Here is a 23834-nt window from a genome sequence, read left to right on the forward strand (position 1 = left end):
CGCACAGACTTTGCGAGGCCATCCAGTCCGCTCACCAGCTGCCCGCGGGCAGGAGCACAATGAGCCACGCACACCAAACCCAGGGGTTCTGCCCCAGTCCACACCATCCCAACAGCCCCTGAGGGCGGCCTCCCACGTACCGTACCTCTCTGAGCCTTTGCACCGCTTGCTCTGTGGCTCATCTCGGCTGGACTGGCTGCCGTCCTTGTCTTCTCTTCCCAACCTCTGGGCCTGTGGGCAAGTAGCAGTGGCAAGTGCCTACTGAAGAGGTCTGCATGTGGGTCCCTCAACCGTCCAACCAACTCTCGGGCCTAGGAGGACACACTGAGAGGTGGCTCTTGAGTGGATGAGGACCACTCGGGACACAGAAGAGGAGGCCCATCTACTTAGCTCTGGCTAAGCCCCCAGGCTCGCAGCTGCTTCCAGGGCCGGCCTTGCTGGCCTAGGGACGATGAGCCAGATGCCACAGTCACTGCGTGCAGAGCCAGAAGCTAAAGGCGAACACGTACAAGAAAGAAAACCCTTCCTCCCGTCACTGGAAGCCTTCACTGACGGTTGCCAAGACAAGGCCGAGACATCCGTGAACACCCCGAATCCACGGAGGCCTGTACCTCCAGTATCGGTGATGTACAGGGACGGCAAAGTCAAGCGGGCAGAACTGGGGCAGCGGCCAAGCACATTAGCAAGGAAGGACCCTGGAGAGATGGGGACGTGCTGAAACGAGACAGAAAGAGCACCATTTGGGCATCCGAAGGGAGGAAGACAGGGTGCTCCTCTGCCCCATTCTGGGCTCCCCCAAGGACCCAGGTCCCATCAGTAGACGATGATGCCCCCTTCCCAGTCAGGGACTGATTACTCCACCCGTCCAAAAAATAAAACCCAAAATCTCATTTTAAAGCTTGGGAGTCTGGGCCAATTTAGCAAGCAGGTGAAAAAGAGGGCTGTTCTTTGTAAGTTCAATCATTTTCCGTGAGGGGGGGGCCCAGGGGGCTAACAGTGTAGTCGGCCTGGACTCAAGCTCTTGTGTTTCCACTTCACTTATCCAGTGGCACCTTTGAAGTAAGTCCAGTTTATCAAATGTCCACTGCATCTCGATAAAGCTGCCCAAGGAGTGCCGGGGGGGGGGGGGGGGGGGTGGCGCTCCATTGGTTCCCAGCTGGGGAGTCTGTCTCCTCCACTCTAAAATGGGTCACCCAGTCGGTCGAGCATCCGTCCCTTGATTTCAACTCAGGTCATGATCTCATGGTGTGTGGGATCGAGCACCACACCGGGCTCCGTGCTGACAGCGCAGAGCCTGCCTGGGATTCTCTCTTCCCACCTCTCTCTGCTGCTCCCCTGCTCATGCTCTCTCTCTCCCTCTCCAAATACATAAACAAACATTTTTAAAAAACAAATACATAAAATGGGACAGTAAAGCTCAGCTCATGGGGCTCTAGGTGACGATTACATTCGATCACGTACATAAAGCCTGACTCGTGGCCCAGGGAAGGCGTGCCACAAATGCCAGCGCCTGTGTCCCCTCTCCACCCCTCTCCCCAGCCTAAGGCATAAAACCTCAGCTCTGCCGGTGCCCGTCTCCATTCGAGGGCCCGTACCCCTTCTGTCACAATGACAGGCGCCCTGTCGGTTCCGGGACGTGAGGGTTAACGGGAGAGGCAGGGCAGGAGACAACTCACTCTGTCTTCCCCAGTGGGGTTCCGGCTGGGCTGGCGCACTGCCGTGTCCCCAGCCCCGTGCACACGGCCTCCCACGCCTCTCCGCTGGCAGCCGGAGCCCCAGCAGCTGTGGCCGACTCTACCATCTGGATGGGCGAGGAAGGGCAGGGCCTGAGCTAGGAGCCAGCTCCCCCAAATTACATTAAAAATAGAGATGCCGCCTGTGAGTACCTGCCGGTGCCTGCAGCACGAGGCTGCCTGCCAGCACTGCCACTTTGCATCACGTCAGCCTGGCCAGAGCCTGCAGATAACGGCCCCGCCCCGCCCGTCCCTTCCAGCCTTCTTCCCCCACGGATCACACCGAGCTCGGCAGACGGCTCCCTCTGTCACTTGCAAGGAGAAAAAAAAAATCACACAGGACACTCTACGCAACAAACCCCAATGGGACGTGGACAGCAAAGTGGGGTGATCGTGATAAAAACGGGGGGCTTGAGCCGTGGGTCGGAAAGAACGAGCTACCAAGTCTGTCTGCCTCCTACTTGTTTCATCTCTATTGCTGCCAGAAACACACGAGCCCCTCTGCCGGACAGAAGGGGCCACCTTGGGAAAGTGCCCGGACAGAGGGCCTTGGAGTAGAGCAGCAGCTGATCCCCAGACCCTTTTGCCCCAGAAAAGAACTCTTCAGAAAGGGGACACGGCCAGCACACCCGACACCCCTGGCCCAACTGTGCTCAAGACACCGCTGGCCCACCCTTAACTCGGCTCCAGGGTTTTGTGTTCATGACCTGGTCCCCGGCTAAATAAATCCCGGTACATTCAGAAAGCACACTGCTACACGACTAGTAAGGAGAGTGAGGGAGATCTGAAATTACTGAGAAATCAGTCAAGGGCCTATTCCGTAGCTGCTCTCTAAGTTAAAGAGCACATCGCCAAGCACTTTTTGTGACACAGTCCCAATTTCTGTGGGGAGGGAAAAGATAAACGGAAAACAGACACAGACTTCCATGTACACTGAAAACTTTCTGGGAAGGCACACGAAAAGTGTTCACGGAAACCGTTAATAGTCCCCACCTGTGGCAGTAAGCCTGCAGGAAGTGGAAGGCTTTGACCTTCTGGATTATTTGAAACAACTTCATGGTCACTTTTGTAATTTAGTATAAAACTCATGTTCCTAATTCATTATAATCATTATCTTGACTACGATGATGGTATGAAAGGCACACGCATATGGTAAAACTTATCCAGTGGCACATGTGAAGTAAGTCCAGTTTATCATATGTCCACTGCATCTCGATAAAGCTGCGTAAGGGGTGCCTGGGGGGCTCAATCGGTTAAGCATCCAACTTCAACTGAGGTCATGATCTCGCAGTTCGTGAGTTTCAAGCCCTGCATTGGGCTCTGGGTTGACAGCTTGGAGCCTGGAGCCTGCTTCGGATTCTGTGTCTCCCTCTCTCTCTGTCCCTCCCCCACTCATGCTCTGTCTTTCTGTCTCAAAAATAAATAAACATTAAAAAAATTATAGGGGCACCTGGGTGGGTCAGTCAGTTAAGCATCCGACTTCAACTCAGGCCATGATCTCGCAGTTCATGAGTTCAAGCCCCGCATCGGGCTCTGTGCTGACAGCTCAGAGCCTGGGGCCTGCTTCGGATCCTGTGTCTCCCTCTCTCTCTGCCCCTCCCCTTTTCATGCTCTGTCTCTCTCTCAAACATAAACATTAAAAAAAAAAAGCTGCATAAACATTTTTATGAACTTTTCATGAAATTTTTAGAACTTTAGTTCAGTTCTAAGCCTCTGCCTTGGCCCTGGCCGGAGGAGCCGAAGACAAAGGGGACCACACCTGTGGTGCTGTCAGAGCCACAAAGGGCTGCCCCTGTCTCCTCAGCTCCACCTCCTGGCTCAACCCTCGCATGGCCTGAAGACAGGAGACAGCTGGAGTAACTAAGGCCCACGAGGGGCTCTGTGCGGTCAGCGCACCTGAGTGCCTGGCACTGCTCGGTGCCCCAACACCCTGGTCATGAGGTCCAGCTTAGGATTTCCTGTGCCGGGGCTGTCTGCCTCAGAGAGTGCCTCGTGAGAACCGGATCCAGGCCAGGCCCTGCTACTCCTACGTGCCAACCGGCATGTGCCAAAAAAGGGCTGCTGGCCTCATTGGGTCTTAGGCAGGACCTAGAAATCTTTCTTTTTTAAAGCCTCCAAGGATTCGGATATTGGCTAGAGTTTGGAACCAGAGCTATGCAAATCCATCCTGCCCACTGACTTTCCCACTTACCTACTGCCAAAAGGGCCTACCAACTCCCTGCTCCCAACCCCTCCTCACTAATCCCGCTATGTGTGTGCCTTTACACCCTTCGTCCAGCGCTACAAACAGGTGTGACCAAGGTCCGGCCTCGATCTGCTGGCTGGGCAGTAGCACGGCAAGGCTTACCAGCCAGAGCTGAGAGGAGCACGTGACCTCAAGTGCCACTGGCCTAAAAGCTCTACCCTGACTCGGCACTTAGTCCTCCAAGGGCTCCCAGACCTGATTCGCATCGGACACCTTGTTTGTTCCACTCGGCAAACTTCCATTTCACCCAAACCAAATGCTCCCTTCAACCTACAGACACCATGTGCCAAAATCTTCTCTTAAGCCCACGGAGGGGGAAAAAAAAATGACTTTCTTGTCTTCAAGCTCCTTAAGGATAGGACGTGTGTCTGAGTCATCTATCTATTCCTACCCTTCTGTGGGGCAGACATTTCCCACGCCCGCACAGAGCTTATATCTAGGAGGGAGACAGACCCAAGACCCGTCAACCAAAAGGAGCAGCACTAAGGGTAGCAAAAGGACAGAACAATTCACCCTGCCTGGAGGAGGTGACGTCAGAGGTGGGCCTCCAAGACCAAGAAGGGGCTCGGAACAAAAGGGGAAACCAAACGGCAGGCAGGGCAGTGAAGGAGGTGGATCGTGTGCCCCGGGAACAGCGAGCGCTCAGTGGGCACAGCCGGTGTGTGGCAGGTGCTCTGAGGATGAGGCTGCAAGAGGCTGCAAGAGGCTGCAAGAGGCTGAATGGGCCAGGTTGGCAAGTGCCTTGAAACACAGTCTATACAGAGCTTTGCACATGAGCAAATGGGTCAACCTTTGACCAGTTGGTCAAATTGGTCGTTGCTAAATAAACGAATGAACAGATAAATGTCTGTTGCAGGCGGCAGGGAGGATGACTCAATTCAGAGCAGCAAAGAGCAGAAATGATTGGGAGGCCTTCACAGACACAGCCCGGGCCATGCCTTACTGAGTTAGAAGCAAGGGGACTCCCAGAAACACAGTCCGGGACAAGCAGGGCTCAGCTCGGGTTACCCAGCATCCAGAGAGACTCCCCTCCCGGCGGACTGGGGAAAGCACGTCAACATCCATCAGGTGCTCTGAGATCCGGCTGCGAAAACCGAAGTCCTAGAGGGAGTGGAGGGGGAGGTCAGCGCTGCCCCTGTCACGGTCGGCATCGTCCGTGTCACGGCCTCTCCTCCACCCCCCACCTTCCAGAAAGGGGCCCACTACGGGTCAGGCACCGCACTAAAGGTTTTTACATCTACCGATTATTCTCATCTTCAAAATCACACTGTGACTAATCTGGAAAGACATGTGATACAGCAAGTATGGTAAAATGTTCACTGAAGACCCTAGGTGGTGAGTATGTGTGTATTCACTCTAAAATCCTTTTAATTTTTCTGTATATTTGAAATTTTCCAGGGCACCTAGGTGGCTCAGTGGGTTAAGCGTCCAACTTCGGCTCAGGTCATGATCTCACAGTTCGTGGGTTTGAGCCCCGGGTTGGGCTCTGGGCTGACAGCTCAGAGCCTGGAACCTGCTTCGGATCCTGTGTCTCCCTCTCTCTCTGCCCCTCCTCCACCCACACAGTCTCTGTCTCTCAAATATTTAAAAAAAACTTTTTTTTTTTTTTTCATAATAAAACCATGGAGGGAAAAATAACCGTGAGACTGACACCCTTATCACCATCTCACAGATAAGGAAGCAGGTTTGAGGGGACATGTAATTCGCACAAGGCCACGTAGCTGATAAACAATGGGGCTGGTTGGTGGTCAGATGTGCCCTGGGCTGACTCCAAAGTCCAAGCTCTTTGCCAATCATGTCACTTTCCAGTCGTCTCTCCCTCCTGGTGCCCAACCAGGGCACCAGTTGGGCACCAGGAGAGAGCCAACCAGGGTACCAGGAGAGAGGTCAAAGTGCCCACAAGAACTGTGGGCAGCACTGAAACGAGGCATGATGGCCGTTCTCAGCTTTCTCTTTCCCTTCCCCCACTGCCCTTCTGGACAATGGGGCTTAATTAGCAGTGCTCTGTCCACAGGCTTCTCTTTGGGACAGGCGGCAAGTACCCACACAGGTGCCAGCTCCCCGTCGCCCTTTGGCTGCCACAGGACCCTGATCCTGCCCCCTCCAAGCCCAAGAGCCCTGCTGAACCAAGTGAAGGATTGCTACCTGACAGCATGCTAATAGGGACAGTTCTGTCATCAGCCCTGATACATGGCAGGATGCCCAGCCAAGGTCTGGTCCTGCTGTCCATGGCTTCCCCCACCCACTCCCATAGAGGAGAAAAACATTCATGGGCACATTTGTCCACACAGTGACTCCCTCAGAAGGGATGGAGCCCTGGCTTCCAAGAGTCCTGAGACATGCCTGTTCTTCACGATGGTTTTTGCCAACAACGACTTTCTGCCTTCCCTTCCTAGCTTAGGGGCTTTCTTTTTTGGTGACATTTTCCTTTCGGTTAGAGTTCTACTCCACTTAATGCAGCTGCCATCTGCCTCCTAAGCCCGTGGCTCAGCGAGGGGCTAGAGCACGCAGCCTCCTAATTCCTCTGCACCCCCTCCTATCATTACCGCTCATCCCTGACCCTCTCCCGCTAATCCCTTCCCTTTGATCCGCCTCCTCCAAACAGATGGAGCACACTTTCCAGAGGTGATGCACTGCCAAAAAGCACCCTCAACTACTCCCTGTAGGTACAGACCTGGCAGAGGGGGCCAGGATACAGCAGGCTGCGTGGAAGGCCTGGGACAAAGCAACCACGCCCGGTAACATTCCAGGATGACGTCTTCTCTTTGGAACAGTAATTGCAGCAGCCCTCCTAGCCTGAGGACCGGGCCGTGCCATTGCTTGGTGGTCCCACAAATACAAATACACACACACACACACACACAACCAGTCTCTAACTTCCTAGATTCATGCAATGTCTCTGCTACAGCCCAGAGGCTCTAGGTCACGTATCTCCCAGACAATTCCCACTGCAGAAACAAGAAACAGTAATAATAGCTTATAGTTATTTGATGTTTATAGGCTAACGTTTTACATTCTTTGCCTCACCTTCTTCTCATAGCAAACCTGTGAAGTAGGCAGCGTTTACTCTTAGCTAATGGGCTGAGAGACCAGAGTTAGACAAGATCCAGGTTTGAGTCCTGACTTCCCACCTACAAGCTGTGTGATGCCAGGCAAAACGAACCGCAGGGGCTCACAAAGCCACGCGCTTTACTCCACGCTGCTGCCCCACCCCCCTCAGACTCACCAGTTCCAGGAAGGACTTGGGGTCAGAGGCCGCGGAGTCTGACAGCTGCAGCTCCTTCACCTGCTCGCTGATCTCCAACTCCTGGGGAAACAGACCCATAGAGACGTCACCCAGAGCGGAGCAGAGAGGGCTGGGATCACTTCCCAGGGAATTCCGTTCAGGCCAAGGTGCCAATGCAGCTCGAGACCTAACCAAAACCCACCTCTTCTAGAAAACCTGAAAGGGGGCTGTGGACCCTCCACTTCTTTCTGGACACACGCAGCAGCGCCCACCCCACTCAGGCTGAACAGCCCAGCCCAGCTACATAGGGACAGCCACTCTCTGACTCGGGTCAACAAGGGTTTACACCTGGAAGGAAAGCCAAGTGAAGTGGAGAGGAGACGGTTGGAAAGTGGGCAGCAGGGAGGCTTCTTGCTGTCCTAGAAAACAGAACGGGACTGTCTTCTCCAAGAAGTAGCTTAACACCCTTTAAATGAACCCCCTCCCCATTTGGCTGGAAGAGGAGCAGGACTAAGGGTCAGACGACTGAAGATGCCTCAGGCACCGGGAACTACTTCCGTGTCACTGCCTGGTCTTGCCAAAGTAAGACCCCCGGGCCATCAATGAGAGGAGCCTCTGGTAGCCTAACTGACCGATCCTGGGGCAAAATGCTCCCAATGGTTGCCACCCTCACCCATATCCTCCCCTCTCTACTGAAACACAGACAGCAGCAACCCTTGACTGGTGTCGAGAAGTACAAGGAGGAGGCAGAAAGAGCAAGTAGGTAGAACAGAAGAACACAAACATCCCGGGAGGGTGCCAACGGAAAGGCCAATTTCTACCCTGAATTTCTAACACCAGCAGGTTTGGAGTTTCATTCAGGATCTGGCTGCCTGCTGGGTCTGGGCAAATCTGTCACAATGAAGGGTTCTAGCCACGTTGACAGCCCACTGCAGGGACTGCAAATGAAGCTCCCCATCTCAGTAATGAAGATGTGGGGATGGGGATCTGCACGGGGCTTAAGAGAGCAGCTCAGGGAAGGAGGGGCAACTTCCAGGGGACAGGGGCCTTACCTCGCTGGCGTCCGATCTGCTCTCTTTCTGGACAGAGGCTTCCTCCTTGGGCTCCTCCTTCCGCCTCCTTCCTCCTTCGGCGCCTCCTTCCACCTCTCCCTTCCTGGAACCCTCCTCTCCTACATCCGCTGGGGCCTCTGGTGCCTCCTTTTTGTTGGCTTTGGCAGGCTGACTGCCCCCAGGGTCCACCCCACTCTTGGGTATTCCTGAATCACTCTTCTCATCCTTTTCTTTCTCCAGGAGCCACGCGCTCGCCCCTCTTCCCTGCTGCCCTGTGCCATCGGCACTGCTCAGACTGCTGTCTGCATCCTGGCTGAAGAGCTTGCCGGGAGTGGGGGGCCCGGCAGCCTCTGAATCCAGAGAAGCATCCTTCTTCTCCTCTGGCTGGCTTGTTCTTGGAGACTCCTGGGTGGCAGCAGACCATGTCAGACAAGGAGGCATCAGAATTAATCAAATGATTTCAGAGACTTGCAACAAGACGGAACCGTCATTCCTTGACCCGTACGGGCCAGCGCTCCCGTTATCAAACACCCCAACAGCTATTTAAAACAGAGATTCCCTGTTCCACTCCAGATCTACTGAATCTAAAAGTCTCTGGTGATTTGCATACACCCAACCGGACCCGACGACTGACAGGCTCAGAAACCAGTGCACTGAACTCCATCACCAGCTATTATGTTCTCAAGTAAGAAATGCCTCGTCCCACCCCCATTAGCCAAATCATAAGACTGCAGACTCAGAAGTCAATATTTATTTTTTAAAAAGTCAATATGTATTTATGGTGATGATGATGGAAAATCACATGGGAGAAAAAAAGTACCAAAGTGTACAATTTCGATTTGTTCATTTTTAAAAAGCAGCAGGGAAAAAAAAACCGACCTTCCTCAATAGCAATAAGGGTGGCTCTCTTCCTAAAGCCTCCCCTGTACAAGCAAGTCTGGGGCACTGTCAACCGCACACTCTGAGAAGCAGAAAGAAGCCAAGATAAGACGAACTGGGAGGGAAACGGCTATGAAGGATACAGGGGTCGGGAGACCTTCAGAACACAGGTCTGACCTATGACAGGGAGGGTGGGACAGGGGCCGGAACAGGTGTGGCCTCAGGAAGGGCCCAGTTCTGAGGAAGTCTTGGCCTGCGCGGCAGAGTCCCACATCTGGCAGAAAAGGTCCTGCTCTGGGGTCTGTTGCTCTCCATCAACAAGCATGGCCTTGGCATGAGCCAGGGTAGATCAAAGTGCTGCAGCTGGAGGCTGTCATTGCTGTGGTGCCCTTAGCAGGGTGTCTCAAAAGGAGCACCCTCTCCAGCTGCCACACCCTGCTTCTCACACACAAACCTCACTTTAAAGACTAGGAAAAACCAGGACGCCTGGGTAACTCAGTCGGTTAAGCAACTATTCAGCTCAGGTCATGATCTCACGGTTCGTGAGTTCGAGCCCCACATTGGGCTCTGTGCTGACAGCTCGGAGCCTGGAGCCTGCTTCGGATTCCGTGTCTCCCTTTCCCTCTGCTCCTCCCCTGCTCGCACTCTGCGTCTCGCTCTCTCTCAGAAATAAACAAACGTTAAAAAAAATATTTTTTCGGAAGACTAGGAAAAACCTTTCAAGCTGGCCAACATAGAAAAAGCAAATCCTTCCTTGAAATACAGAAAAGCCCTCCTCCCAGAAAACATCACTGGGGCTGCCAGGGTGAGTAACTTCTGAGCAGGGATTTTTGAGACTTCCTGTTTCCTCAACCTGGAAACTCAAACAAGGGGCCTGACGACTAGAATTCAGTGGTCCCCGGAGAAGCCCTAAACGCAGCATTCAGATGCTGTCTGTCTGTCAAAGCATCTACTGAACACAAAGACACAACCATCCGCCTGCAGGTCTAACAGCCTAAGGACAAGTCAACCCAAACTTTCCAAGGATGCCTGAGAGGCAGGAAAGCAGGGCGGTTCAGAGCTCAGCTTTGGAGACGCACTACTTGGGTTCAAATCCTGGCCCCACACTTACAGTGACCTTAGACAAATGATTTAACTTCCCTGTGCCTCAGTTTCTTCCTCTAAAATATGGAGACGCAAGAGGGCCTATCTCACTGGGCTTGGGGAAGGTTAATTGAGTTAACACTAAGTGAGCTCAAGAACTGAGAACGGTGCCTGGAAGACTCTCGGTGTTCCATAAATGTTAACTAATGTCTTACTGTGAGATGCACACAGTCATTCATCGGGTGCCTTCTATGTGCCAGACACTGCCCGGGGACCCACACATTAACAAGACGTAGATCCTGCCCTCAAGGAATTCAGCTGAGAATGGAGAAAAGGGCAATGTCCCAGAGAGCCCTGGTTTTGAGCCTTTGCTGCCCAAAGCGAGGGACCGGGGACACAGTGGTGATACTGTCATCAGCCCCAGGCCTGTCCCAGGGAGAAAAGCAGAAGGTGAAAGGGAGGAGGGGGCGGCTTCCCTCAGGCCTGGGCAGGGCACCCTCTGGTGCCGCCCGTCCTCCCGACATCCGTAGCCTCGCCAAGGTCTCCGGGCTAAGAGAAAGGGCCGAGAGGAACAGCTCGCCTTCAAGAGAAACGCGTGCAGAGCGGGGCCAGGTCTCCCCGTCCCGATACCGCAACCGCGGCCGACACTCAGCAGGAGTTCGGTGCCCAGTCTGAGGGGCCTCCACGGACTCCCAGCAGGTGGGAGTTCCTGAGGATGAGAGAGGGGTGTCTGGCCAGCCACACTCTACCAAAAGCAAGCAGAGCCAATCCATCCTGGCCGCGGTCATCTCATGAAGAGAAAAAGGCAACAGACCTCGGATTAGTGGACAAAGGAGGGTCAGACCACAGCAGCACGTGTGGCCTTCGGGATAAAGTCCGCATCTCCCCACATGGCCCATGGCTCCTCGCCCAGCCCCTGCCCGCTTCTCACGGGGCACAGGCAGCCACACCCTGCAGGCGTCCTCTCCTCCTATGGATAAACATTGTGCCACTTTCCTCTTTGCCATGCACCTTTTTTTTGTTGTTGTTGGTTACTTCACTTCATTTAGCAAACGGTCAACCCTCTGATCCCCACCAAGTTGCTTCCCCTGCCTCCCTCGAGGGCCTGCCGCGGGAAGAAGCTCAAAGGGCAATCAGGACGGCCCCAATCAGCCTCCTCTTCCACCAACACACTCTGCACAGCACAGGACAAGGTCACTGCTTGCATCCTCAGCACCCACCCCAATGTGGTTGGGGGGCCCCCCAGTGTTCAAGAGCCACCTGCCAGGGCCCAGCTCCAGGAAGACCCCTCCCTGCTCCTGAGATGCCATGCACATTCGACACACACACACACACACACACACACACACACACACACACGATCTACCCTAACAAACTCCCTCTGGTCCTCACGGTATCACATCTTCCAGGAAGCCCTCCTTGATCCCTGGGGCAGCTGTCCTGAGATGAGCCTTTCCATCCTGTCACAACATCTACTGTATCGTCACTGCTGACTTCCTATGGGTTTCCCTTACCAGATCAGCTCCCTGCTATCCTCAGTGCCTAGAATCTGGCACGTAATAAGTGCGCAGTGAATACTTGTTGACCGGATTTTTCAAAATGAGGGTGTCATGCAGATAGAGGAGTTCTTACTCTGTGAAAGTCAGATGTACAATTTATTTTACAAGGTTACGCAGGGATTAGACTCTATTTAATACGGTGCTTATTAAATGGAAAATAGCTAAACAATGTTAACTATGAATATTCAAGATGATGGAAAAACAAGTAGCCTATCCAAAATCCGAGGACACCTGACACAGATGGAGACTCCCATTTGTATACATGAGAGAATGTAGTCAGGCCGCAAGGCTGTGACGCCCAGTCTATGCCCTTCTCAAGCTCAAATTCTTCAAAAGACTTTCCCATCAAGGGGTGTAGACTATCCTGTCTACCTAAACATTAAGATACCATTTTAGGGTTGCCCGGGTGGCTCAGTCGGTTAAGCATCCGACTTTGTGTTCAGGTCATGATCTCATGGTTTGTGGGTTCAAGCCCCGCATTGGGCTTTGTGATGACGGCTTGGAGCCCGGAGCCTGCTTCGGATTCTGTGTCTTCCTCTCTCTCTGCCCCTCCCCTGCTCACACACTGTCTGTCTGTCTCTCTCTCAAAAGTAAATAAACATTAAAAAACTTAAAAGATTTTTTTAAAGTTTATTTTTATGTATTTTTTAATGTTTATTTTTGAGAGAGAGAGACAGAGAGACAGAGTACGAGTGGGGGGAGGGGCAGAGAGAGAGGGAGATACAAAATCTGAAGGAGGCTCCAGGCTCCAAGCTGCCAGCAGAGTCCGACACAGGTCTTGAACCCACAGACCGAGAGATCATGACCTGAGCCAAAGTCAGATGCTTAGCCAACTGAGCCACCCAGGGGTCCCTAAAGTTTATTTATTTTTGAGAGAGAGAGAGCACATGCACACACGCACATAGGGGGGAGGGGGAGTGGGGGGAGGGGCAGAGAGAGAGGCAGAGAGAGAGAAAATTCCAAGCAGGCTCCACACTGCCAGTGCAGAGGCCCTGAATATTAAGATATTAAAACATGGCTAATACTAAAATAAAGGAGTTCGCATCCCCTGAGCCCGTGTCCAACCAAGTGCAGCAATTCAACAGTCAGAGGTAACGTCCAAGGGAGACTGGACACTGGTTGCAGATTACACGCAGTGCGTGACAGAGTGCTGGGAAAATCCACCTGACTCCAGACCCCTCACCCTTCACAGCCCTGCTCGTCGCCACCCCATGGGCCGAGACCTGCCCAGGACGCATATTCCAGGCCCCGGCGTACTGCCTCCCACATCGGGGTTCTGTGGGGTACACAGACCAGGGCGAGCGCTGCCCCCTCGGCATCGCTTTGCTCTGAGCTGATCTGTGCTCTGCCTCCTCCTGTCACAGCCCCAGGCCCCTGAGTATCTCAAGGCAAATATCTGCTGCCTTTTCAAAAACAACCTTGTCATCTGCGTGAGGAAGGCGGTGCCAGAGATTTCATGAATATTTAACATACCCCCCAAAAGGCAGGGGCTACTATAATCCACATGGCTTGGGAGGGAGAGAGTGGGGGCCGGGGGAGCTGAACCTCCTAAGCCAACCATCAGTTAGGTTATTTGCCACGTCTCATTCCCACCCAGCTGGTCTCAAGTCTTTGCATTGTCCCCCACCCCATGTTGTTAGCACTTCCCAATCACACTGACATCATCCTGTTATTTCTAAGCCCAGCTTCCTCCCTCTCCTTTGATCCAATGATGGGTTCTTACCAGCCCCACGAGGCCACACACTGCCTGCTCACCCACCCCTCTGCCTCCCCTCCTCACTCACACCCATTCTCAGAGTCTGTTCCATGAACCTATCCCCTTTGATTCTGTAATAGACTAGAAATGGGTTTACACTGAAAGCAGGAGAGGAGGGGGAAGGAGAGAGAGAGAGAAGCAGACATTCTCGCCACCCTACTGCCCTCTCATGGAATCATGAGCAAAGTGACTGTTGATGGCACAGAGACAGGGGAGCACAAAGCTCGGCAGGACACTTCCACCCAGGGCTGTCTGGGGTGCTGCCCAAGAGCGGGAACAAAGGGGCAGCTCAGAGGATCCAGAGTCTATAAACTGGGACAAACGCCATTTTCAAAGGGTGTGGTCCAAACAGAGGCAGCTTTGTCTCTCTTGAAACCCCTGTTCATCCTCAGCACTGCCCTTCTTTCTCTGCCTGGAAAAGCCCCACTTCCTCCCAGGGTTAGACCACAGGAACCCAACACTCCATGTGACAAAAGAATGAAATCTGCTGAGATGCTAGAGACACTTCCCCTGCTGAGTTGCCTATTTCTATTAAAGAGGTTATAAAAAATATGTTTAAAGGCTCCCACTCCCCCCAAAGAAGCATATAATCATCAGAAGGAAGCTTTTGGAAATCCAGGACGTGTCAAAGATCCCCTTTTTGTTGACATTTATGAAGCAAAAATCAGCCCAAAGTCTAAGTGCACCATGACTGATCCACAGTGGGATCTTCAATCCACCCGCTGACAGCAGGAGTATCCACTCTGGTCAGGACCTGGGACAGCCAAGGGAAGAAAAAAGCACCATACAACCTGAAGGGATCCCCTCCTTGTCCTGGCAGGGCTCACTCTCATTCATTAACCTATTCATTCTCTCAGCCACTCAGCAAAACATACCCACATGCTTCCTAGGTTCCAAGCAGTGGGCCAGAGCCGGCCATGTACACATGAATAGGGCAGAGTCTCTACTCCCAATGTGCTCAGTCTCCTGGAGACTTTCTTCTACTTCCTCCAAAAGCCAGTAGGTCCCCCTGATGCCCCTCTTCAGTTCATGGTCATCCTTCTAGGCTTCACACGTGAGCTACTGCTCACATCAGCAGTGTAAGGTCTTAGTGGCAGGCAAGAGGAAACAAAGTTGTCATTTCAGGGAATCAAACACACCGAGAAGGCTTTGGATGCAGTACAAACAGACCAGGCCCCACTCATGGGGAACAGTTTCAAAGTAAACACAGATCAGGTTGATGATAAAGATGGGGGGTGGGCGGGAGGGAAGTGTCACATTTCACAGAAAGTGTTAAAGTCACCATCAAAACCTATCTGAGGGACACTTGGGTGGTTCAGTCAGTTGAGCGACTGACTTCGGCTCAGGTCATGATCTAACAGCTGGGGTTTGAGCCCCACATCAGGCTTTGTGCTGACAGCCTGCTTTGGATCCTTTGTGTCCCTCTCTCTCTCTCTCGCTCTCAAAAATAAATCAAAAATTTTTTTTAGGGGTGCCTGGGTAGCTCGGTTGCTTAAGTGTCCGACTTCGGCTCAGATCATGATCTCATGGTTTGTGAGTTCGAGCCCTGTGTCAGGCTCTGTGCTGACAGCTCGGAGCCTGGAGCCTGGAGCCTGCTTTGGATTCTGTGTCTCCCTCTCTCTCTGCCCCTGTCCACTTGCACTCTGTCTCTGTTTATCAAAAATAAACATTAAAAAAAAAATTTTTTTAAAACCTATCTGATTTTGCACAGCCAAGAATCTGGACAGTTTCTGGGGTAATAGAGGACCAATAAAAACAGGGTCTGCCCAATGGCTAGAGCTGAACCACCCGGGGAAGGCCTCCCTACATCCCAGGGCCTGTCAGCCAGCATCTGCAATCTCTGTCCACCAAGACATTAACTCTGGATCTTGAGGTGAGCTGAAGATCAAGAAGCAAGAGTCAGAAACAATAAGAGTTATGATAAAGGATGATGAGGACATAGTAAGAGATAATAAGAAAACAAACTTAAATCTATGATACAGGCACTGTTGCTTTACTGGTCAGCTTTGTGATCATTCTAGCAAAATGTGAGTGGTCAGTGTCTTGAAAGTGTTTCAAGTATGTCAAAGAGTTTTTGTTTTTTTTTGTTTTTTGGGTTTTTTTTTTAACGTTTATTTATTTTTGAGAGGGGGGGACAGAGCGCGAGTGGGGGAGGGGCAGAGAGAGAGGGAGACACAGAATCTGAAACAGGCTCCAGGCTCTGAGCTGTCAGCACAGAGCCCGATTCGGGGCTTGAACCCACGAACCGCGAGATCATGACCTGAGCCGAAGTCTGACGCTTAACTGACTGAGCTACCCAGGCACCCCTGTTTTTGTTTTTTTTTGTTTTTTTTTTTTAATTAAAGTTCATTTCTGAAAGAGAGAGACAGAGCACGAGCAGGGGAGAGGCAGAGACAGAGGAAGACACGGAATCCGAAGCAGGCTCCAGGCCCTGAGCGGTCAGCACAGAGCCTGACGCAGGGCTCCAACCCATGAACTGTGAGATCATGACCTGAATTGAAGTTGGACGCTTACCCGAATGAGCCACCCAGGCACCCCTGTCAAAGAGTTTTATATGTTAGACTTGTGAAAAGCGTAATTCAGCCTGCTATCAGTATTTAAAAGTTTGGGGAAATCTGAGCTGTTGACTTGATGATTTACTGGCTGTGTGAATGCCTAGGGAATATGGGGAGAAATCCTAACTGTTTAAAAACTAATAAATATTAGTTATTAGACAAAGGGTATCTAGTAGGGAATGTTCCTTTTCAAGTAGAAAAACACAATGGGGGGTTGTAAGTATTACAACACCATGCTGAGTTTTGGGTTTTGTTTGTTTTAAAGAACATTCTGGTGGCAACAGAGGACAGACAAGGGGACAGAGATCAGAAGCGACAGGACTACTGTGGGGAGAGTCTGGAAGCTATTCCCGTCCACAGTCTGCATTTCCCAGGCCCCGCGCCTTTGCTCAAGCTGTTCACTTGCCTAAAATATCCCTTACACCCCCATGTCTAAAACCTACCTACTCTTCAAGAGCCAGGTTAAATGTCATCTATTCAAGTTTTTCCTGATCTCCAGACAAGTAACTTCTTCCCCCGAAGAGCTCCCCCCAAGCGGGCACCTGCACCCAAGCCCTTTGCACATACTGCCCTGCTTTACGGTTGCCTGGACAGTCATTTACTCAACTCTGAGCACTCACTAAACACCAAGTACCAAGTGTTCTTTCTCTCTCCAGCTGCAAACTCCACGAGGCCCGCCCAAACCCATCTTACCGACACCTGTATCTCCACCGGGCCCAGTACAGTGGCCGACATTCAACCACTGTTAAGACTCTGGACGAAACGCCTCTGTTACAAAACCTCTGCTGGCTCCCAGTGCCTGGGTAACCCCATTCAAACTCCTCAGGTGGCGTTCAGGTCCCCCGTGACCCAGCCCAAGCTACCTCCATGGGCCACCTCTTACGTGCGCTCTGTACGCCAGCCGAAAGAGACGCCCTCACCTTCCTCAAACTCACCCTGCACCCTCTGCCTGTGCAGTGCTGCGTGTGGGCTTCTCCCTCCCCACTCACCGCTGCCTGGCCAGCCTTGTGCGTCGTCCTCCCCCTGGCACACCTCACAGGTCAGTTTCCCAACAGAGCCTTTTCCTGGTTGATCCACGTGGCTTGGAGACCCTAAAGTCCCCTCTCACCTTCCTTACAGCCTCACTGCACTCTATTCTGTTTTCCAATAATTTAAGTCTCTCTTCTGTGAGGCTGTAAACCCTTAGAGGGCAGTAATTACATCTAACTTAGGCCTGCGTGACCTACGGCGCCCAGCAAAGTGCCTCACGCGGAAACACTCAACCAGTGGTGGTTACCTGACAAATGAGTGAACAGATTAATTCCTTTCCCCCTTTGTGCTTCCCCAAACCCCAGAAATCCCATCTAGACAGCTTTGGGGCAAGATGGTTCTCCTTCTAAATCCACATCCCACAAGGAGAAAGACTTAAGAAGGAAGGAGGAGCATACCAGGCTGAGGCATTGTCTACAGGGCTTCAGGCTCTTACCTCATACTCAAAATCACCCCCCAGCGCCCCAATGTCCAGGTGCAGGTTCTTAAGAAGCTCACTTGAGCTGCGGACACTCTGAAAACAAACACAATTACAGGGGGTAAGTCAAGGAAGCTGGTCAGCCCAGGATGCAGGCCAAGAAGCTCCTTGTTTGTTGCTTTCTCGGTCAGACCTAGGAGGTACATAGACTGGGCAAGAAATGAAGCTGCGGGCTAGAAAATCACTTGACTTATTTTTAAAGCAGCAGAGGTCAGCCAAAAGGTGGAAACAACCCAAGCGTCTATCAACAGATGAATGGATTAACAAAATGTGGCACATTCAGACAACGAATTACCCAGCCATATGTGCTACATGACGATCCCTGAAAACATGCTATGTAAAAGATGGGCAGACATAAAGTGGCAAATATCGTATGATTCCACTTAAATGCAATATCCAGAATAGGCAAATTAAAGACGGAACATAGACGAGAGGAGACCAGACACTGAGGAGTTACTGTTCAATGCGTAGAGAGTTGCAGTTCGGGATTTTGAGCGAGTTCTGGAGATGGATAGTGGTGCTGTATCACACTGAATTGCACGCTTAAAAGCGATTACAATGGTAACTTTCATGTTATATATATTTGACCACAATAAAAAAAACTTTTCTAAACAGGACAAAGGGTTCCCAGGCCAGGAAGAGGATTCATCATTACCTGGTTGTCACTCTCTGCCTCATCCTCCTCGTTGGTCTCCTCCCCTAAAGCCAAGAGGCTGAGGGCTTTCTTGTCCTCATGGATGGAGCCCAAGAGACCCTTTGTGTAAGCAGAAGTCTTGAGACCCTGTGGAGGCTCCAAAGTAGAGAAGAAAAGTCAAGGGACACACCAGAAAGACCTGCAGAATGCCTGCCCGACTCTCTTTCGGTTTGGTTGTCTCCCAGCACAAGTCTGCCACGGCCAGGAAGCCGACCCCGGCAATCCCAGCTCACACGGATCCCTCCCTTTTCCAACTCCTACCACCCCGGCTACCAGGATGGGAAAGTTAGCACTGCAGGCCCCATGGCGTGGGCCTGTCCTCTGCAGCCCAGAGTCCACGTTCAGCATCACACAAGTGTGATCTGCCCTCCCAACTTGATTATGAACCTTGAGGGCTCAGCCCATGCCCTCTCTTTATCGTCCGTGGGCCATAGATCCTAGCATGACACACGAAGGCCCCACAGGAACTAAATACACTGCACACACACACACACAAAAACCATTTACCAGCGTGAGTTCTCCAAGCTGACCAGATTCCACTGAGCTCCCCAGGCTCACGCTTTGCGATCCACGAAGAGCAGAGGCCGGGGCATCCACAAGGCCTCTTAAGGGAGCCAGGCCCCCAAGAGGGACGTGGACTGGGGCTAATGAGGAGCCCGGGGCCTGGGCAACACAAAACATCTTGTTACAAACCCAAGAAACCACGTGGCCCTCGGAGTGTCAGAAGCAGATATAAAAATAAAACATCTAAATCCTGCCCGCTCAAATTTAAACCACCTCCGTTTGGAGGCTGCTAATGAAACACAACATCCAGAAATTACCATTGTGCCAACTGTGTGAGAAATCACAGGCTGGCTTGCTGATTCCCCTAACTTTGCTGCTAGCGCACAGCTAACGGTCGTCTCACATCTGGCAGATGCTGCGGAGGGTTCTGCTCCCCTTTCAGAAGCCACGTAGGAAGTGGGGGGGGCAGAGGGGGGGCAGAGACAAAAGCCTCATCTACCAGAGGGAGAAGTCTCAATAGATGAAGTTTAAAACTGATGAACCAAGCAAAAGCAGCCGAAGCGTATTATTTACAAATATGGAAGTACGCACGAGAAGAAAGCAGTTGTCTCTGGGGAGGGGTATACGCGCCCAGAGAACTGCTGGGTTTCATTACCCACCTTTTGGTACTACTTGCCTTTGTTTGATATGGGCATGTATTACTTTGATTAAAATAAATAGCAACTATGAAAAAAAAATACATGAATGGCAAAAGAAGAACTTTCTTGCCCCGCTCCACTGACGAGGAAGGTGGCTGAAAGGAGCCTGGCCCCCAGTTTCCCTGTTCTCACGCTGGCCAAACGAAGGCTTCGGGCTAATGAGGACAGGGAAAGAAACCAGGCTGGGAGTCAGAACTGGCAAGGCCTCAGCGCGCTCACAGACTCCTGAATTCTCAGTTTACTCATCTGCAAGATGGAGATGATGTGTGCCTTGCCGCTTAAAAAGCAAGGTTTGCTGGGAAGTTCAAAAGGGCTCATGAATGTGAGGAGCACATGTGAGGGGGCCGGGGCTACACCGATGTTGTGGAAGGGCTGTTATTAGAGGGACTCACATAGGACTCACGCAGCTGGAGCCCGGGCTTAGGAGAAGGAGCAAGGAGAGCATTCTGGGGACAACTTACAAAGACCTCTTTAAAACTCATTACTCAAACTTAAAACGCATCAAACAACACGAAACCATTCCCCTCTAACCCCAAGGAGACCAAGAAGAGAAAGGGGAGGCCAGAAGAGGTCAGGCTGAGGAAGCACAAGTGGCCCACTGTCTCTCATCCACAGCGTCGGCTCAAAGGGCCAGACCACCGGGCAGGGTCTCGGCGGGGCCCCTTTCTGTGTGGGAAGGGCATCAGACACTCCTCCGAAAGGGGGGTGAAGTCCCGAGCCTTTGAACACCCGAACCACTGCCCAACCACCTGGCCTGCTGCAGAGTACTTCCGTTAGGCACAGAAGGGACACGTAACGCTCAGGCTGGCCCACATAAGCCAGCATCAAGTACCGGGCTAAGCCCCTTCTGCGCCACCTCTCATTCTGCTCTCACAACAGCCCGAGGCCACAGTCCCTACAAATGGAGACTGGGGAGATCGAGAGCCCTGCCCAAAGTCACAGGGCCAGCAAGGGGGGCACAGATATGGGACTGGAGCCCAGGGCTGTCTCTAAGCCACTATTTTACGCCACCGTCTGGCTGTGGCAGAGAAGAAGCCCAGAAAGGCTTCTCTAAGGTAAACTGGGGGCAAACTGGGCCCGCTCGTCCTGACTTCAGCCCTCCCAACCAGCCCCAGCAGATCAGCAACCAAAGTTCCTCCCACACTGTATTTATGGAAAAGTACAGACTCCTACCATGGCTAATTTGCTAACGTGCTGGGGGCTGGAGGGAGGGAGACAGGCATGCTGAGGGCTTTGTTCTCCCAGGCCTTTACCAAATCAGTGGTTAGCAGGGAAATTACACATTCCTGGCTCCTAGCTGATCATCTTCTATAGCTGGCCATTAACTCTGACTATGGGCTGTACGTGGCGTTGTCCTTCGGAGCGGATAAACTTGCTGCCGTTGGGCTAATTAAAACTTTCAGGATCATCTGCAGCTTATCCGATATTTATAGTGCTACAGTAGTTATTAAAGCTAACAGAGAACCAGGGCACGCCAGCAATTAGAAACCAGAGGGAACAACTGGGTAAAGCCACAGCTGGGCAGCAGCAAAAGAATAGCTGGGGAAATTCAGAGCGACCCCTGTGGTCTCTGATCCAACTTGACTTCTTCTGAATGAAGAATATGGTGTGACTCTTTAAAGGGACAAAGGTGTCGGGATGATAGGGACAGCACCGTCCTTTGGCAAATCCCAGCAGCGGAGGAAGTGACGGTACCAACGAGGTCTGTGCAAGCCTGACACAGGTTGTTCACATGGCTTCTGGGAGCCCTGGGAAGCCAGGAGCAACAGCGGCTCGCGAACGGTACGGAGATGCTGGGTTTCAGCCCCTCATGACTGGATTCACACTCCAGTTCCGTGGGATTCCCACAAGGGACTAAATTCAGAGCTTAGGGGTGCGGCGTCCACTTGGGAAGCCTCTGTCCATAATCACCCGAAGAGAAAGTCTTCCCAAATCCTGGGAAGGTACGTAGATCCTGCGTGAGTGGCAAGATCGGTGCCACCTTACCCTCAAAACTGATCATCTGCAAAGCCTGTGACCCATCTGTGAAATACAGTTAGCTCCAGGGAAGGGAAGTCTAGATACCCCGAGCCACTGTCTCGCAGGTGATGGGTACAAGAAACATGAAGTACACGTCACCCCACAAGATGGCCAGCCTGGGTAGTTCAGGGATCAGTAGTTACGAGGGGAGAGCAAATAACAGGAAAGCAGGCCTGATGGCCGAGTCAACCCAACCTGCTGCCTCCCTGCCAAGTTCACCGAGTTCAAGTCCAACGTCAACTCGACGGGCTCCCTCCCTGCCAAGTTCACTGAGGCCCGCGGGCCATGCTTGCTAAGAAGCCTACCTGGTTGAGAAGCTGCGTCGTGCCTGACTCTGCAGCAAGCCCTCTGTTGGAACTCAGCTCGACTAGCCCCTGCCTGAGGGGGCTGCTGCTTGGCTGGAAACCGGCTTGCTGACGGGCCTCCCGCCTAGCAGGGGCAAGAGCCGCCTCCAGAGGACACGCCAGCACCTCCGGGCCACAAGTCAGAAAACTCGCGTCCCTCTCCATGGCTCTGATGGCCTCGTGCTCCCCCTCACTAGATATCGTGGAAGACTCGGCTGCCGTGCAACAGACCCTGCTGGCAATGTCTTTACGTGGCATCTCCTGCGTGCTCTCGGGCAGCCCCAGGCCCTCCAGCTGCCTGGAGATCTTGACCATCTGCAGGATGTGCTGGTAGAACCTCTGATCCTCAGAGTAGTCTTCGCTCTCAGAACCCTCATCAGTAGACCCCTGCATGGGGGACACCTGGAACGCTACAAAGGGGCTGGAGTGCTGATCTCTCAGGCCGGGACCCGCCTGACCCACGCCCCGCCCAGATCCCTGAGAGCTCTGCAGGTCCCAAACGAGGTTATGCACCTCACCCAGGATCTGAGAGCCAAGGTGGGAAGCCAGGCTGCTGCTCTCCAAGTCAGGCTCAGACCCACTAGGCTTCCTGTCTTCTTCGGGGGGGTCTGTTGACCCCGGGGGTTGTCTCTTCTCACCGGTAGGGTACCCTCCAGGGGAACTCCCTGAAGGGGCACTCTGGGCTGGCTCTAATGCCAGCGGATCAGGTGGCAATAGGAAGAGTTCCCGAGGTGGATCTTTAGCTGAGGCCCCTGGAGCCTCAGGGTCACTGGGTTCTGTCTCCTTGCAGCTGCCGGGGGTATCCTTGTCGACAAGCTTGGACACCTGTCCCATCCACAGTCCTGGGGGCTCTTTTCTCCTCCTCCCCCTGCCCCTACTCCCACCTTCTCCAGAAACTCCCTGCCAGCTCAGGCCTTCAGCTGGGCTGTGATCTAACAAGAGCAGCGGGTTCTTCCTGGTAGGCAGCATGTGGTCAGAGGAACAGGGGGACCCGGAGGGCTCCTCCTCAGGGGATGGTGAGTGAACGGGGCTCTGGCTCTTGTCCCCACCGGGGCCAGTGGAGCCCCGTTTGGCCATGTGGCCCAAACCTCTGATGGTTTCAGAAAGCTCTGAGTGGACAGAGGCCTGGCACCTGCTCTCCAGCACATCCTGCCCATTCTGGAGGGGCCGGGTATTCTCAGGGCCCAGAGCACCGGGCTTCTGCTGTCTGGTCCTCAGTTCCAGATCTTCTATTTCAGGGTCTGAAAACCCCAGGTAGATTTTCTCTGTCGGCTTCTGGGGTTTCCCCAGACCCTGCTGATCACCCAATTCTGTTCTGCACTGGGCTCGGGCCCTGCCTAAGATTTTCTCCACGTCGGCAAAGATGTGGTGGGTTCGGGAAGCTTGGCCCTTGGAGAGTGGCTGAAGCTTGCTGGGCAGGGTGCCCATGAGAGGCGAGGGGATGTCACCCAGCATGCATGGGCTCTTCCCTTTCTTAAAGGAGCCCTCGCTTCTAGCCTGCATCTCTTGGTCTAGGTCCAGATCAGCAAGGCCAGGTGCTGGGAGAGGGGATGGGCCGCGGAGAAAGGACGGAGGCGGCAGAAGTCCCTGCTCAGGCTGTGTCTCCTAGATGGGTATATAAACATGCAAGAAAAACTGAGACAGAGCACTTCTGATTTACACTTGCTACCTCAGCCCTTGGCAAGCCCTTAGCAGAAACCCACCCTCTAATTAAAGTAAAACACAAACCAGGAGGGGGAAAAGAAGCCAAAAACTCCCTCTGACTTCTTTGTTTTCTGGGCCCTAGTTTCCTTATCTATAAAGGGGAGGCTGGACCAGATCAGTGGCTTACAAACCTTGCTTCATGGAAACTGCAGGTTCATTGCACATGGTGCCCTGGAGGCCACAAGAGTGTACGTGTCACGGGGAATGGGCGTCACTAAGACCTACCCCCAGGTTCAGCTGGGGTAGCTCCACTTCTTGACATGCTGGACCTTCATA

At 52.7% G+C, this 23834-nt stretch overlaps 1 protein-coding gene across 12 annotated transcripts in view; it reads right to left on the reverse strand.

Annotated features, from left to right (window-relative positions):
• Positions 1 to 23834, reverse strand: part of CEP164 (centrosomal protein 164) — a 67115-nt gene that overhangs the window by 21789 nt on the left and 21492 nt on the right. For 9 of the 12 annotated variants that reach the window (XM_078432792.2, XM_078432791.2, XM_078432788.2 and 6 more), the window contains exons 5-12: positions 21816 to 23459; positions 18797 to 18952; positions 18251 to 18385; positions 17554 to 17631; positions 8257 to 8661; positions 7205 to 7285; positions 4987 to 5079; positions 146 to 231 (exon numbers count right to left, since the gene is read on the reverse strand). In XM_078432792.2, the coding sequence (XP_078288918.2) occupies positions 146 to 231; positions 4987 to 5079; positions 7205 to 7285; positions 8257 to 8661; positions 17554 to 17631; positions 18251 to 18385; positions 18797 to 18952; positions 21816 to 23459 (2678 nt within the window). The remainder of the gene's footprint in view (positions 1 to 145; positions 232 to 4986; positions 5080 to 7204; positions 7286 to 8256; positions 8662 to 17553; positions 17632 to 18250; positions 18386 to 18796; positions 18953 to 21815; positions 23460 to 23834) is intronic. The other 3 variants (XM_078432786.2, XM_078432793.2, XM_078432789.2) reach the window with 3 other exon arrangements.

Source organism: Panthera onca, chromosome D1, assembly GCF_046562875.1.
Source record: "Panthera onca isolate mPanOnc1 chromosome D1, mPanOnc1 haplotype 2, whole genome shotgun sequence".
Taxonomy (NCBI): Eukaryota; Metazoa; Chordata; class Mammalia; order Carnivora; family Felidae; genus Panthera; species Panthera onca.